This window comes from Kwoniella newhampshirensis, chromosome 3 (genome assembly GCF_039105145.1).
Source record: "Kwoniella newhampshirensis strain CBS 13917 chromosome 3, whole genome shotgun sequence".
Lineage (NCBI taxonomy): Eukaryota > Fungi > Basidiomycota > Tremellomycetes > Tremellales > Cryptococcaceae > Kwoniella > Kwoniella newhampshirensis.
In genome coordinates this window covers 1,627,948-1,643,189 of record NC_089957.1, presented here as the reverse complement: position 1 = coordinate 1,643,189, position 15,242 = coordinate 1,627,948, and the positions used below count along the sequence as shown (strand labels likewise).

Here is a 15,242-nt window from a genome sequence, read left to right as displayed (position 1 = left end):
CCCTTTTTCCCCCCTTGGTACTTTTTGCTGTCTGCTAAGCGGCAACGCAGAACAACAGACAGTCGACGCTGACATCATGCTGTAGGGGCCAATCAGCGGAAGCAGTGCCGACATCGGTCACTGACGTGCTGCAAGCGAGTTCAGCAGCCGATGGCACCGTAACTGGCCATGGTTCCTGGTTCCCTACGCAAGATGTGGCACCGCAAACCACTTCTTCCGCTATGTCTTCCTCCACGTTCCCAATGACTCAGACATATCGGAATTCTAGCCAATCTGGAGCGCCATCAGAGTCGACGCCTGAACAGTTGCTGCAGATCGAAGAGGAGTTTGCGGTGGCTTGCCATGCTTATTTCAGGCGCCACCCTGAAGAGGCTCAGCGATGAATGCACATTAGCGGCAGCAGTGAACAGGCCTAAGCCTTGCTACCCACTGGGACTGCTGCTGTAATCAGTGCACTTTGCTCGGTACTAGAAACATGACATAGTGAGAGGATATGTGGGAGCAGATGTTTATGGTAGAACGATGAATATGTTAGTGATTTGTGAGCAAACATCTTGGCCTGCTACAATGAGTTCAGACAGCAGGCGGCAGGTGTCCAATCGGAAAGTCACTCTCAAAGCAATGATCGCATCGATTATAGTACACGTCAATTGTCAAGATGCGGAGGATATTGAATGGATAAATGGGTCATGTTACAACAGTTGATGCTTTACCTCAATAACGACTTTATGGAGACTCTGCGCCTACTCATCCTACGTCGTTATTTCTGCTAGATCCAGCTTCGCGGACAACATGCCCCTACAAGCGATTCCAAAGTCAGTTCCACAGACAAAGAGAAAAAAAAAAGGTTTTCTATCACCCACTCTCTCATTTTCGCAAATTCCTCTTCATCCAGATCACTCGCGCCGTCCCAAGTCTGCTCGAACTCCACTTCCAACGCATTCTGCGCTACACCACTGACACTAGCACGTCCAGTCCCCGTCGGAACGACCGGGGGTGGCGGCGGAGGCATTTTGGTAGTCCCCGAGCTGGGTTGAGATCGACGAGACGGTGATGCGGGTGTGAAAGGAGATGTGGTTGACGGTGATGACGATGGTATAGGAAGAGCAGGCTTCGGGGGAAACAGAGGCGGTATAGGCAAGATCCATATTCGTTCGCGGAGTCGTTTATGCTGAGAGCCGAAGGATGTCAGGAACGCATTCAGAAGGAAATCAACTGTTAACGTAGTGCTTCGTTGCCAAAAGAAAAGGCCAACGCACCCGTTCTCGATCTTCCTCCATCCTGCGCAATATCTCGCTTTTAGAGAAAGCCTGCTCATGCGAGCGTTTCTTCGGCGATGAGTCGGGTCTATGCCAAGGACTCGCAATCAACATCTGTACAGCACTCTGAGATGTATAACGCACCCGTGTCTCCTCCCTTCCAGCGACTTCAAAACCTCCCCTATGACGCTTGCATCGATGACTCTCCTCGTTTTCCAGCTCTCCAGGATCTAGTGGGGAACCTGTTAGCGTCCTCAAGTGATTCGTTGCACGAAGGCGGGGGCTGAGGTGAGACTCACTTGTCTTGCACTTTTCAGATTCAATATCCCCTCTCTCGTATCGGGCACGACACTGTCAACTACTTTTTGCAAATCTCTCGTGACGAACTCCGGATATGGAGCCTCGATTGGTCCTATGGTCAGAGAAGCTTCGACGAGCGAATCGAGGAAATACAGTATATTTATACGTGTATTCAACGAGCCCTGCGAAACGAGTGGTCCGTCACCTATAAGCTGTCCCTCTCTCGAGTCGTTGGATGCAGATCAGCTTTAGTGATGATGACCCACCTTTCCACACTCTTCCATGACGCATTCCCATAGATCTTCGCCGCATCGCGAACCGTATTTGATCGCGAAGCTGACGACTTTCTGGATTGAGAGCTGGGAAGCGTTGAGTTTCCGAAGTGATTGGAGGAATTGCAGTCGGGCTTCGAACGGGTCGAAGGACATGCTGGTACGAGTACGCGGGATCAGCTCTGGGAACAAAGGATAGACTGAAATTGGTATGTTGTCTGGAGTAAAGTGGAGGAACGATGGGGGGTTTATGCATGCAGAGAGGGAGAAACCGTGAAATAGCAGCAGCAGAAAGTGATGACCTGGAAGATTGTCACGAAGATGATTCCCCGTCAACTCACTCAGGTCGGCTGCTTTCAGCTCGACATCATTCCCCTTTTGTTCCGATGAATCGTTGATGATCCAGTCACACATCTTGACCTTCTCGCGGTCACCACACTTCACGGGATGAGCGAATCACCCGATCCAGATCTACGAGATGTCTTTCGTCTACTCTATGCCGGAGACGAGTGGACCTTCTCTGACGACGAAGCAGAAGATCATGATGCCTCGCCTGCATCACCGTCCATCGAAGTCGAGCCTCATCCCCCTCTCGACTCCATCGCTCCTGATATGGAAGTGGAGATCGTCGATTCGGCATTATCGACATCTGATGACCGAGGGGAGCAGTCGGATAGATATTCCAAGAAGAGAATATTTGATTCTCTCAACTCGTTATTCCTGAATTCTCAACCCGACTCCAAGAAAAGAAGGATATACCAAACACCACCATTGCCGCCACTCATCACTGCAGTTTCTATTGTCTCGTCCTCTCAGCCTTTTCCCCACCTGCCGAATCCAACGGTGTATCAACCTTATTCTCCTCTAGCTCTATTGGCTAGATTAATGACCTTCCAACCATATTCATATTCCTCACTATATCCCGAACCGCTTTCGCCCCTCCGTGCGGCGCTGAACGGCTGGATCTGCGAGAAGAAACAGGGTCTCAAATGTGGGATCTGCAAAGCGGAATGGGGCCTGGGAGGGTTTGAGGAGATAAGGGACGAGAAGGTGCGGAATGAAGTTGCGAGGAGGTTGGGGAAAGGATTCGAGTCGAGACATGCGGAAGGATGCGCGTGGAGAATCAGACGAAGTCCAGGTGGGTGTGGTTTCGTTCATATTTGGGATTGACCGAAGGGGAATGGATCATACTGACGTTGATGGGATGTACTCCAGATGAGCTATTCGATCGACTGCGGCATCTGTTGCATCCACTACTATCATCATCCCTCGCACCCTTGGCAGAACGACTATCCACCGAATGTTCACTCTCGGACCTGATACGACGTACCTCCCCTATCAACGAGAAACGATTGTCCAGTCTGGTCGCTTCGCTCACTCCTCACCTGTCCGCATACACTCATGAATCGCTATCGCACTTAGCGGCATCATTAGCTTTCTTCGGATGGTATCCATATCATGCTAAACCGCCATCGTCGACGCATGTGGCAAAGACGGATATAGTCTCTTGTCGAATATGTCAACGTAGAATCGGTCTGTGGACTTTCCGCAATACATCACCTGTGAACGGATCTTCGGAAAGAAGGGAATTCGACCTGGTGAACGAACATCTACTTTGGTGTCCTGTCCGAACCCCAGAGGCGAAGGAGCATAAATCATGGTGGGAGGGTTGTCAATTGTTGAAGGGGGTAGGTGAGGGAGAAATACGAAAGGAAGTGATCGCGAAGAAATGGATAAGCGTTAGTGACAAGTTGGAGAAAAAGTCGTGGCGGAGATGATCTATAAAATGCTTTGACTAGTCATATTCGTATCAAGTAACGGCATAGGATCGACCAGGGTGCTGTTGTAAAGTTTGTATCAACTCACATCCATCAATAATCGTTGATGGACGGATCTAGAAGGTCGACTGGTCATTCTTTCGACGCAACAAGCGACACCGCCTTCATCTGCGCGGGTGCCATGATCAACAATGTCTATGACAGTGATTCTCAAGCGCTAGCGGGGTGACCTTGTTATTGACATCTCGCACAGGTCGTAACATAGATTCGTGAATGACGTGACTGATACAAAATGCAGGTAACTCTTGATGCTGGTATATGGATTCACACACGGAAAGGCTATATGAGTGCTAACATATCAGCTTCACCTTTGTGCAGTACAACGCAAAATGCAGCTTGCTCACTCTGCCACATGCTTCGCAGCACAACGCCGCTCCATCATTCTCTAACGTACAATCAGGACACGCTACCCGAATGCCGATCAGCTGCGCGTGCTTGATCTGATGCTTTCAGGGCGACCCGACGAGGAGGATACTCACCGATTCTCGAAAGTAAAGCTGTACCCCTGAAGCCTTCGCCGGTCGGTCCGTTCACATCGTCGTCCGCGTCCTCGACTTCCTCAATTTCCACTAATTTAATCTCGTCATCTTTGAGATACCCGATGCCTCCCAAGGTCTCGTCCGACTCTAACTCCCGGTCTTTGTAAAACAGCTTTTGCAGAATTGGCACAATCCTCGTTTCTTGCAGAATCTCCACTTTCAGATCGCGAATCGTGGTAGACTTGGAAACCTCTACTTTGATCTCTTTGGTGGAGTGAGATCTCAGAGCACGATTAAATCCATTCATCTTCGGGAATTCTTGATTGTTGATGGCGGGAGTCGAATCGCGGGAAAAAACAACCCGGACCCAGGTGGATTCGTAATCGGACAATCTGGATATAAGCAGACGTCCGACGATACGCGCACTTACTTTGCGACGCGGCATGGCTCGCACACTTTCGGACTGAACTCAACGATGTTGATTCGCTTCCCACTGAACGGATTGGCACCGAAGCGGACGATGATGGGTGTTGCCGGTTTACCATACCTACTAATCAGCGATGGTCGTTTACCACTAGACTTACTTCTCGCAAAGCATATCCCACTTCGACTGCTCCAGAATATCGGGTTTTTCCATCTGAGGATCGTAGTCCAGCATACCGTGCTCGCAGAATGCCATATCGAGATCAGGCTTGGGCCCCGGGTTTTTCATGTAGTCATGCCATTGGACCACAAACCTTTTCGAGAGAGCGAAGTAGTCGATGTCAAAAGCCGCTGGCTTTGGGTTGAGACCCCGCTTGATAAGTTTGTCGGCCTTGATGTCGATTCTCCAAGCTGCTTCCGCATCTAAATCGACCAATACATCCTTTAAACATATCTCACAAGCCACCGTGTCAGCTTGAAAAGCATCAAAGTCGCCAATGATTGATCGCAAATATCCAAGTGCTTCGCCTGATATCGATGTACCCAGTTTGGCATAATTTGGGATCGGTTTGCCGTGCTCGCAGAAGAGAGTATACTCGGTATCTGTCGGCACGGTAATGGTAGGTAGAGAACCGCTTTTCCATCGAGTGAGCCAGAGTTTCGGCACTATCCACTCTCCTCCACTCGGGTCTAATATTGCGTCAAATGAGTCGAAAGTCGTTACTTGCTCATCAACACGCTTCTGGTGCAGTCTCTGCTGAAAGGCATCCTCCACGCACTTAGGGCAAATGTCAAGATTTGGGATGGAGGCATATGATATCAGTATATCGATAGCCTTCTCGGATACGAGTCGAGCGTCAGACGTCTTTGCGGGATCGATGTTGCCATGTTGACAAAGAATTGGCGACATATCAAAAGGATCTTTCATGTTGGCGATACTATCCGCCTGCAAGAATTTGGCGAAAGCATCGCGGGGCACTATGCGATCCATCTGATTGTCAGCGCAAGATTACTTTCTGCAACTCACTCCGGGCAATACTTTGAGCACATCTAGCTTGGCACCATTGACTCGGTCGAAATCGTCCGACAAAGCCTCGCGCCTATTATCAGCTCGATCCGACCATTTAGAGAACTCACTTGGTCCCATGTTCCAACCTTTCAGTATTGAGAGCCGCATTGTCCGCGATGACTCTTTTCATTACTACAGGTGGTGGAGGCAGAGGTCTGATTTGATCGTCTCGCCGCCTGTATACCAGCATATAGGCATCTTTGGAGGTTTCGCCTTCTGACTCGGTAGTGGGATCGAGTTTGACCTTCTTGCGAGGCCGCTCGGACTTCTTCATGACCTCCTCATCATTGCAAACGTACCAGACGTCCTCACTGCGGATTAGTAAAGCGCGGTAGTCACCAACTCACTTCTCGTCATAGGTCTCGCAGATGAAATGTCCGTGATGTGCCTTGATGGAATCAGCAGAGGTTAGAGATGATTTTGGCGACTTACACTAGAACCCTCGTGAGTAATGACCCCTCTCAGGTCGTACACGCTGTTACCCAGGACTAATTCTTTGGGATAGACGATCGACGACTTGCTCTTCTTCCTTGACATGGTGGTGTGGTCGAACACAAAACGAAGCAGCGACAAATGAATGACCGGGGGTATCTGCACCGGCGATATCGTTCTTGTAGCGTTTCTGTGCCGGCAACACCTCGGACAGTTGTATTTGTTATCGCCGTCCAGTCTCTCCGGTGCACTTAGAGACGATAATTGGTCCTGCAGAGTTGTATTGTCCTTGAGGCTGAGTTCCAGCTCGAGGAAAGTAGCTTGACATGAGCCAAAGGTCCATGCAACAGGTACTTACTCTCCGTGGTACTTTCATATCCGCACTCGCACCGAGTGATGTACTGGATCTTACCCTCGAATTGGGATGTAATGGCCGTGTTCAATTTGGGATCGGAATGCTTCGCAAATTCGGAAGCGATCACGGACATGAAGAGCTTGGAGAACCTGCGAAGACGTCTTGAGATTTGCTGAATTCAGTTGCAGCCCTGACAGCTCACTCAGCAGCATCCTGTTGATCACCCTTGCTGAGTCTCAAGGCGTCTATCAACCCCATGGGATCAACCACCTTTCTCTCAGAATACTGGAGCATCGCAAAAACCAACGCGAGGTGGAACAAGGGTGTATTCTAAGGAAAGTCAGCGACATCTTGGCCTCAGACACTCACCTCTGAGGTTACACAGCTATAGACGGCATTTCTGAAAGCGATGTTATGGTACCACAACTGCAGGAACGCGTTGGCCTGAGCTTCTCCGTCAGCCTAGGAGAGAGTGCGGTTGATCTTTAGCTCACATAGCATGTGGCTCCGAGATTTCTCAATCCCGCCGGGCCGTCTCGCATCTCAGGCAGTACTGGTAATTTCTCATGGAGGTAGTCTTCCTTGGCACCGGGTGCAATGACCTTCCCGTAAATTAGTGTCGTTCTTCAACTCATCAACGCGAGTATTTCAACTCACTTGGTTCGCACCCAGATAATTGTAGCATGTCGGGTTGCCTTTACAGGTTTTAGGGCGACAGCTATTGTCTTTTCCAGTTGTTTTTGAGCCTTTCGACCTGTCTGTCTTCAAGAGAGTAGGTGGCGTGAGATCGAAGGAACATATCTTTCCTCCTACCAATCCAGCCGCCCTTCTTCTGTGCAGAGGAGTGATCTGATCGGCTGCGTGAACTTCTGTGCCAACCCACTCCCAATCATAGGGGCCGTTCCGCTTCCCGTTTGCTTTCTTCGCCATCCTGAGCAGTACTATCTGGGCATTGCGATGTATGCGAGTAGGTTGATGTGAAGGAATGGGAAAGGAAGGGGGATGGGTCACTGAAATGGTCCTTTCAGTTGTGGAACACGATTTATGGAGGCGGGGCCCCGGATCTTGAACGGGGCAATCAATGTGGACATGACTTGTTGTTTTCAATCATCGCTTTCTTCCCAGTTGCAATATCACCTCTTCCACCCTCATCTCCGAAGCGCTCATGCTTTCCAGACTGCGGCGAAAGCCCTCTGGACCACCACCGGATCCGAAATGTGCTAACTACACCGCTGAACATGTCGCCTTGGCGAAGACGATAGCTAGAAGAAGGAGGATTCTGGACGTCGTCTGGCGACATGTTCCTCTTCTGCGGTGAGCCATGCAGGACACGGCGTAAGAAAGGTAAACATACTGATAGTCAAACCGTAGAGCGTTCATGGTAATTGTGGGTATTCTCTGGCTGTTAGCATTGCCATTCGAGGGGTTGTGGAAGCGAACGTATGTCGACGAACACGCTCTCCAACCTGCACAGGTAAGTTCTTCGGTCAACCGAAAGGGCCGTGGATTTGCCGCTTACTTCTGACTCGTCAGGTTACAATGTACTTCGATTGGGCAGACGTACACAACGCAGATGTGTATCTCGACGAAGTAGAAAAAATTGCTAATTCTACTTTTCAAGAGTAAGTTCTGCCAGGTCCACATCGTTAGCTGACGACGAAGACGATCGACATATCTGCAGAACGCCTTTTCAGCATCTGGGCTAAATACAGGTAGCACCGCAAACTCTACATATGCACACGTCACTACTCCACGATCAGCAGGAACCGAGACCATCCTACTGTCGGCTAATTGGGCATCCAGAGATGGTGGTCCTAACTTGAGAGGCATCGCAATGTTGCTGGCGTTCGGTGATTTCTTGAGAGGTGAGTCAAAGTTGTCCAGTAGCCAATCAGTTCGTACAGCGAGCTGAAATGTCTCTAAAGGTCAAAATCATTGGGCGTTTGATTTTGTGCTTGTCGTTGGAGAGGATTATATGTCGGGATTAGAGGATTTCATAAGGGAATATCACTCTCTACTCCCGGGCGTTATTTGGACAGGTCTCAATATCGATTATCCCGGTCACTCGTTCTCACATCTTGGGTTATTTTATGGTGAGCTGCTCGGCGTGATCCGATAACTCGTGTGCTGACTGCATCACAGAGGGTGTCAATGGAAGATTACCCAATCAGGACGTCGTCAATACTGTTGCGCACGTTGCTCGACATGCTGGAGGCGTTCTCCCAAGATATCATGATATACCCGATGAGCATATCGAGCTCAAAGGGATACCCTACACTCCGAGCTGGCTGGGTAACTACCTCTTGGCGGCAAAACATCTCTTACATCATTGCGCATTCACAGCCTTGGGGCGAGCGACTGGTGCTCATGGCGTATTGGCTAGGTAAGCATCGCTGTAAATTTGTCAGATCACGTAGGAGTCTCACAGATCACCTCATAGGCATCGAATTGACTCTGTCACACTCTACTGCACACCAGCAACGGGACCTCACGGCTTTCACACCCTCGGTCGGACTCTGGAATCCACCCTGCGATCATTCAACAACCTTCTCGAGCGTCTTCACGCGTCGTACTTCTTCTACCTTCTCCCGAGGGTGAATTGGTTCATCCCTGTTGGTCATTATCTACCGGCAGCGGTCTTACTCGGCGCGAGCCTGACCATCGGCGGTTTTGATTGTCCCAAACCTTTGGAAGGGCTTACACTCATTTCACCGGCTTTCTTACCGGTCTTAGCGGCATTTATCCGGATTGGCCTTCCGGAGTTGGAGGTGCTTTTACCGACGCTGACGGCGACATTGTTACCGCTCAGTTTGCCGATTCCGACAGGAGACGCGAAAAAATCACTCGAATCGCTTACGTTACTTCTCTACGGTGCATTGATCCCGACATTGGCAATGGTCAACTTCCCCCAAGCGATCTTATTAGCCTTCACCGCTCTGCTTTATCTCACGCCGCCGAAATCGGCCCGAGTATTGATACTTGCGTTGTCGCAGCCGGTGCTTGTGATCTCCGTCTTACGTGGAAGAGGGATCAAACTGCAAGAGGAATGGAGCGAAGTGGGCAATTTGGCATGGCCTGGCATGATTGTAGTTTGGTTACCACTATGTGTGATAGCGGGGCGATTGGCTAGATGACCAGATGCAAAGTTGAAAGATGTTGGTGAGCAGTGGCTCCAAAATACAGTGGCTTCGTATAGCCGCGCTGTCGATCACAACGCGGTTGTCTCGTAGACACGAGTGGAGGTGCAAAGGACCTCATTTGGTAGGCTCTTTGTAAGGGTCGAAACGCGTTTGAGACAATGGAGAAAGGATGGTCGACATCTTTTTTCAAGTAATGCGAGGTCGTTCACAAAGGACACGGCGATCATGCGTATGAACGAGACCGGGTCACGCGTTGACTACCCCCCTGTAGATACTCACCTGGAGTCGACGAGGTGTAGTGTTTTCGCCTTTTGCACAACCTTGACTAGCCATATTCAACGCATGTACTCCTCTTCCCCTGTCAGACCACAAAACACCACGATGAGCCCGCCACCTTATCAAAGTCTGGAAAAGCCCCAAGATGGTATGTGGGACTCTGACCGATGCCTCTTCATTCCTGATCCGACCTGACTTGGGATAAGTCCGTCCTCCGCATGGTACTTACTGAAAAGCAGATGTGCTCATGCTCATACTCATAATCCCATTCTCCGCTCAGGACAAAGCCCTTTTAGGAATGCTTCTGCTCTCCTACTGACCACTGTCGTGCGCGGCTCCCTCCTGAGACTCGAAAGACCATGGGCCGTCTATCCACTGATCACCGTCGTTCTCCTCCCAAATACCTACTCTAAGAGTACCCACTCAGATTCCTCCCCCGACAAAACATACGGAACGGAAGACGGTCGTTTCTCTTCCGCGTCGTTCCAGCTCACTCGAAAGGGATTCAAATTATGTCATCTCATGCACCGTCTCTCCACTCAACGATATATCGAGCTCTGGTCGTCCCACCCTTCATTCGTTTCGCTTCCGTTGACAGAACATCGATCTCTTCTCTTGGAAGCGATATCTCAAATTGCTCAAGAATTGTTGAGCGGGAAAGGAAGAGGGAGGGGAAGAAGGGACCAGCAGTATGAGTATGCCGAGTTTCTGCATTTCCATTGTGATTCGAAGAAAGATTGGGATCGTATGATGAGGTGTGGGAGGAAGTCGCCGGTGTTGAGAGAGAAGGAACATGAGGATGTCATTAGTGAAGTGGATAGGGAGGTTGGGAGGGAGATGAGTAGAAATGAGATTGCGGAGAAGATCTTGAAGGAGAGGAGGGGTCACAGTTGATGTTGTTGTAATCTTGTATTATGACGTTAACGCAATTAGGAGTCATGCACTGTGATATGAAAGCTGGTGTTAGGTTGAAGTGTCAATAAGCAGTACATGAAACAAAAGTGGCCTTGAGCTTTGCTTGCTTTTCATAGTCAGCACTAGTCAAATCAAATCCACTCAGACGCTGAGTGGTGATCATCGGCGATTCGCATATAGTTTGGGCTTCTCTTCCCCCTTACGAGTCGTAATCACGTACTGCATACAATGCGACCCGGTCGGGCTTCTTATAGTCTAGCGTGTAGTGCTTCACCTAGCTCGCCATCAGCACCGCAGACGGTGTCAATCCATTGTCTTTTAGCGTCTTCTTCATCTCGCTTCTGGAGAACGTTTTTCTGCGAGCTTTTCATCAACGACCTGTCTGCACCCAGCACCACGAGTTCACGCACCTTGGGAATGTGGAAGCGAAAGTGACAGTGTCTACGTTGTAAGCGAGATTTTCAGAAGCGACCCACTCGGCGACATCGACGAGGGCTGCAAGACAGATACAAGCTAAGCGCCCGTTGCGTTGACTTTGTAAAAGCTCACTCACTGTTATCGCTTGGGAACGTTTTTGTGATGGGAGCACCACCGACACTTAGTCGGACCTAAGAGTGACGTCAGCTGACGACCCTACCCCGAGTAGGATGATGGACATAGCTTACCTGGAGTCTCGTTTGCGGATTCTCAGAACTCTTCACAGCAGCTGCTGGTACCGCTCCAGCTCTCAAAGGCGGAGTGGCCACACCTGCCGGAGGTGTAGATGTTCCGTCTCGGAGTGCTTTCTCTCTAGCAGCTTTTTCTGCTCTTTCACGCTTGTCCGCCTGTGTGAAGTATTTATCAGGGAGATATCCATGGCTTTCGGACTCCCAACTCACCTCGATCTGGGCTTTGATCGCCGCTCGTGCTCTTTGATCCTCGAGCTTTTCTACAGAGCTGTCAGATACCTTGGCCATATTGCCAGCAGAAGTACCGCCCAACTGACCTCTCTTCTTCCTGTCTGCTTCCTTCTGCATCTCCTTCAACTGCATATCCTCTTTGGCTTTTCCAATATCTTGTCCCGCTTTCCTTCTCAACGCCTTCGCATGACTCAGTCAGATGCATTCCCAGGAAACTGATCTAAACAAAGCAGCTCACCTCATTCGCTTTGTTAGCCTTTTGCTCCTCGACCGATTGAGCTGCTCTTTTCAATGCCAGCTTCTCTCTCAACTCAGCAAGCTTTGCCTTTTTCTCGTCCTCCGTCAGAGGTTTGATCTATACGTTCCATGTCAGCTGAAGACCCTGCCTTCGCTGGAAGCGCGTTGAGCCGACTCACCTCCTCGGTACTCTCTTCAAACTGATCATGACCACTTTTCTCCGCATGGAAGCTGGCCGTAGCTTCACTCCGGAATATCTTTCCACATTCACTACATTTGATTGACTATCCGGTTCGATCATCAGCTTCACCTTCCGTACGATCTGCAAGGCATGCGTAGCTGACTTTTGCCACTAAATCTGGGGCGTCGGCGTCACCTCCCATCTTCTTGATGTGAGCTTTGACCGCATCTTCGTCGTCCTCATCAACATCCTCAATACCAGTACCGGCCGAAGAGGAAAGCTCTGGGATCGGACTGTCGGCATTGGCGAGGAGATGATCCATCGCCGGCTGTAAGGGAGTCATCAGCTCTTGGCCGATCATGAATAGTCACCAATGAGCTCACCTGAAGTCCAGAGTTCTTGGTGGCCTTCAATGCCCCTGCAATGTCATATCAGCAAGATGACCTGGACATGGCCGAGGGTTGACGGAAAAGAGATTTACAATCTACTCGCGCGGGGTCAAACCCCATTGCGAGCAATTGATCTTTATCTCCTGACATGATTGATAGTAAAGGCAAACTCGGTAATCTTGCCTGACTATGGTATGTGTGACAGTGAGATCTGCGGTCTCGGTGCTTGTGAGTTGCTGATCGAGGCTGAAAGTTCAAGTGATCAACAACTGAGTTGTCTAGTCATTGACGCTGACGACTTTGAGAGAAGGTTGTCTCTAACCCTCTGAGCGTTGACGTCCATCCACGTGGCAGACCTCCACTCTCTATACACTCTTCCGGAGGGTTGGATTGTTCCGTTGAGCGAGTATTTGGATTATCATGCAATACACATATCACTGAGGATGATTGATGTCGGGTCGAAGCTGATTGCTATGGCAAGCAGGGTCACTTGGGCTCCATACACATCTTAGTTGTTATCGCGCGTGCAGGACTTGGTCTTGGTACACATGCGGGCGGGGACAGTCGAAATTCGGAATTCGGTAATCGAGAGTCGAGACTGGAAGAGATTAGCATAGATAATAGGTAGTCCAGTCTGTCATCGAGCATGACGACAATTGGTCATGTTGTAGGCTGTTGCGACCTTAGCGATGTCATAGATGGACCGTCCAATACTGTGCGGCAACGGGAGAGTGGATTTGTCGTTGCCGACGCGGCTGATTTTCGAGTTCTTCCACACATCCTTGCAAGACTTACATCGCCGGCAATCCTCATAGATGGAGGTCAGTACACTTTAGAGTCGGATGGATTCGCCCTTCTGATTAACGAGTGCCATTGGATATGGTTGGGAACACATGAATTTGTCATTGCTATGCACGTATGGCTGTCACTTTGTCGAAGTCTACACTGACATTCGAGTTGTATCTGAAAGTCCGTGTTTTCAAAATCGGGTGGCGAATCACTCATATTGTTCACCATTGTTCACTTCTTCCTCAGTTTTTCCCTCACAGACACTTCAGACGCTTGACCTTTCCTCCACAGTGCATCCTGACTCCTGGATGTAGAGCTCCAATCCACTGTTGCCGTTCTCAACATTGTCACCTTCATCTCCTCCTACTCGCCCCTCTTCGTTTTAACGGTCACCATGTTGCTGGAAGAAAAATCTCCTCCTTCGCCAATTACCTCGCCTCCACGCTCGCCACCCACTTCCCCTTCTCCTTCACCACTGTCCCAATCTGGTAAGCCATCTACAATCTCCAAGCTATCTCGATCTCACGAGCGAGGAGATGATAACGATAAACGACCATCTGTAGGTCTCAAGTATAGGACCGCCCAGAGGCCACGCTCAACCTCAAGTTCACTTACCGATCCGCTTAACCTTGTTATTCGATCCATTACCGACCGGCCCAATGAGCGTCACTCACCACGTAACAGTCCCCCAGACACAACTGGACCGAGATCCGAAGCGCATTCGACACACCGTCTTAAACCGTATAGCCGACCAACCAAATCAGAGAGTTCCCATCGATCGCCTCGAACAGAACCACGGTCGACCCGCATAGAACGAGATGCTTCCTTTTCGGCAAACTTCAAATCAGACAGATTCCCCGGAGCGCACCAAAGCACGAAAGGGAGAAGGTGTAGACCCATCATGTCTCCTAGAACACAAGCCCTGGAAGTGGAAGACGAGGAGATAAATGAAACACTTTCTTCCGTCCACCTGTCTCCAACTTTATCATCAACATCAGACTACTCTCCAATTGTCCTCTCACCTCCCGAAAAGTCCGAGAAGTCAAACACATCGAATAACATCGATCCTCCCAAGATCCCTGCCAACAAGCTCGAATTCGACTTTCATGCTCGCCGAGCTCGGCTGGCGTTCACATCTCCTGGTGTCAAAAAGGGAGAAACGATTTATTCTGCGACACCGATATACACCACGCTCAACACGGCTCTTCTGTCAACTCATTGTGGAGGATGTCTTTTGGATGCTGGAGGCATCTCGGAGATCAGCGGGAAAAGTGTGAGGATGTGTGAGACAAGCATGATAAAGTGTGGAAGGTGCAAGGCAGTCCAATTTTGTAGCTTGGTAAGCGTAATCAGAGGTCGCTTTCAACGATATTCGACACAGTGTGTGGCTGATCTTGTCGACTTTGGCTGGCAGAAATGTTACGTTCACAACGCCTTCTTACATCACGACGAGTGTCGTGCACTGGCCAGAAGGAACGGGGCGATAACTTCAACGTCAGTCCGCTTGATCGCGAAATTTGTCTGGAATCGGAAGAGGAACATTCGTGTGGGTCAACAGAGGAAGCGAACACCTTGATGTTGAGCAGACCTTGACAGACATCACCCGCAGCAGACACAACCAGTGCCTCTTCATCCAAGTAGGTTTCAAAATGGGTGCACATCACAAGAGCTCATTCAGACCATCAGTCCTCCACGTGGCCCAACGACCCAAGGAGGAAAAGAAGACGAAGGCCCTCGCCCATCAAGTGCAAGACTTCCTCACTGGAGGCGGGCGACTTAATTTTCCCCAATATGGTCTGAACAGCTTTACTGAACTCGTCAGCTTGGTACAGAATGTGTGTAGTGCGCAAAGCTCAATGCCCAACTTCCATTGTGGCTGATAGGTTTGATGTTTCATCGGTAGTGTGGCCGAGCGAAGAGTGCGGAAGCTGCAGAAGAAGGTGGAGAAATTGGTAGAATGGTATGAGATGGAGAAGGTGGGGCGATACT

The 15,242-nt window shown here is 49.9% G+C and overlaps 9 protein-coding genes across 9 annotated transcripts; 4 read left to right on the top strand and 5 right to left on the bottom strand.

The window, feature by feature from the left end:
- Positions 1 to 752: 752 nt before the first annotated feature.
- Positions 753 to 1,987, bottom strand: IAR55_001945 (uncharacterized protein; the record flags this gene model as incomplete). Its single annotated transcript, XM_066945066.1, has 6 exons — positions 753 to 798; positions 864 to 1,171; positions 1,260 to 1,347; positions 1,404 to 1,489; positions 1,559 to 1,741; positions 1,826 to 1,987. 6 exons carry the CDS (start codon positions 1,985 to 1,987, stop codon positions 753 to 755), a joined length of 873 nt encoding a protein of 290 aa, XP_066804989.1.
- A 291-nt stretch (positions 1,988 to 2,278) lies between these two features.
- Positions 2,279 to 3,609, top strand: IAR55_001944 (uncharacterized protein; the record flags this gene model as incomplete). Its single annotated transcript, XM_066945065.1, has 2 exons — positions 2,279 to 2,969; positions 3,047 to 3,609. 2 exons carry the CDS (start codon positions 2,279 to 2,281, stop codon positions 3,607 to 3,609), a joined length of 1,254 nt encoding a protein of 417 aa, XP_066804988.1.
- Positions 3,610 to 3,933: 324 nt separating this feature from the next.
- On the bottom strand, positions 3,934 to 4,455 carry IAR55_001943 (uncharacterized protein; the record flags this gene model as incomplete). The annotated part of the gene is made up of 3 exons (XM_066945064.1): positions 3,934 to 3,948; positions 4,014 to 4,075; positions 4,149 to 4,455. 3 exons carry the CDS (start codon positions 4,453 to 4,455, stop codon positions 3,934 to 3,936), a joined length of 384 nt encoding a protein of 127 aa, XP_066804987.1.
- Positions 4,456 to 4,728: 273 nt separating this feature from the next.
- IAR55_001942 (uncharacterized protein) lies at positions 4,729 to 6,177 on the bottom strand (the record flags this gene model as incomplete). The annotated part of the gene is made up of 4 exons (XM_066945063.1): positions 4,729 to 5,562; positions 5,620 to 5,671; positions 5,988 to 6,028; positions 6,073 to 6,177. The coding sequence occupies 4 exons, from the start codon at positions 6,175 to 6,177 to the stop codon at positions 4,729 to 4,731; spliced, it is 1,032 nt and encodes a 343-aa protein (XP_066804986.1).
- A 146-nt stretch (positions 6,178 to 6,323) lies between these two features.
- Positions 6,324 to 7,357, bottom strand: IAR55_001941 (uncharacterized protein; the record flags this gene model as incomplete). Its single annotated transcript, XM_066945062.1, has 6 exons — positions 6,324 to 6,367; positions 6,431 to 6,576; positions 6,630 to 6,712; positions 6,797 to 6,871; positions 6,922 to 7,029; positions 7,085 to 7,357. 6 exons carry the CDS (start codon positions 7,355 to 7,357, stop codon positions 6,324 to 6,326), a joined length of 729 nt encoding a protein of 242 aa, XP_066804985.1.
- A 235-nt stretch (positions 7,358 to 7,592) lies between these two features.
- IAR55_001940 (uncharacterized protein) lies at positions 7,593 to 9,561 on the top strand (the record flags this gene model as incomplete). Its single annotated transcript, XM_066945061.1, has 7 exons — positions 7,593 to 7,741; positions 7,799 to 7,901; positions 7,961 to 8,049; positions 8,144 to 8,292; positions 8,353 to 8,520; positions 8,570 to 8,810; positions 8,868 to 9,561. 7 exons carry the CDS (start codon positions 7,593 to 7,595, stop codon positions 9,559 to 9,561), a joined length of 1,593 nt encoding a protein of 530 aa, XP_066804984.1.
- A 348-nt stretch (positions 9,562 to 9,909) lies between these two features.
- Positions 9,910 to 10,737, top strand: IAR55_001939 (uncharacterized protein; the record flags this gene model as incomplete). The annotated part of the gene is made up of 2 exons (XM_066945060.1): positions 9,910 to 9,991; positions 10,124 to 10,737. The coding sequence occupies 2 exons, from the start codon at positions 9,910 to 9,912 to the stop codon at positions 10,735 to 10,737; spliced, it is 696 nt and encodes a 231-aa protein (XP_066804983.1).
- A 295-nt stretch (positions 10,738 to 11,032) lies between these two features.
- IAR55_001938 (uncharacterized protein) lies at positions 11,033 to 12,614 on the bottom strand (the record flags this gene model as incomplete). Its single annotated transcript, XM_066945059.1, has 11 exons — positions 11,033 to 11,114; positions 11,169 to 11,253; positions 11,312 to 11,366; positions 11,424 to 11,582; positions 11,637 to 11,686; positions 11,744 to 11,837; positions 11,896 to 12,012; positions 12,074 to 12,178; positions 12,239 to 12,403; positions 12,459 to 12,493; positions 12,557 to 12,614. 11 exons carry the CDS (start codon positions 12,612 to 12,614, stop codon positions 11,033 to 11,035), a joined length of 1,005 nt encoding a protein of 334 aa, XP_066804982.1.
- Positions 12,615 to 13,647: 1,033 nt separating this feature from the next.
- Positions 13,648 to 15,219, top strand: IAR55_001937 (uncharacterized protein; the record flags this gene model as incomplete). The annotated part of the gene is made up of 4 exons (XM_066945058.1): positions 13,648 to 14,592; positions 14,668 to 14,799; positions 14,876 to 15,088; positions 15,157 to 15,219. The coding sequence occupies 4 exons, from the start codon at positions 13,648 to 13,650 to the stop codon at positions 15,217 to 15,219; spliced, it is 1,353 nt and encodes a 450-aa protein (XP_066804981.1).
- Positions 15,220 to 15,242: the final 23 nt, after the last annotated feature.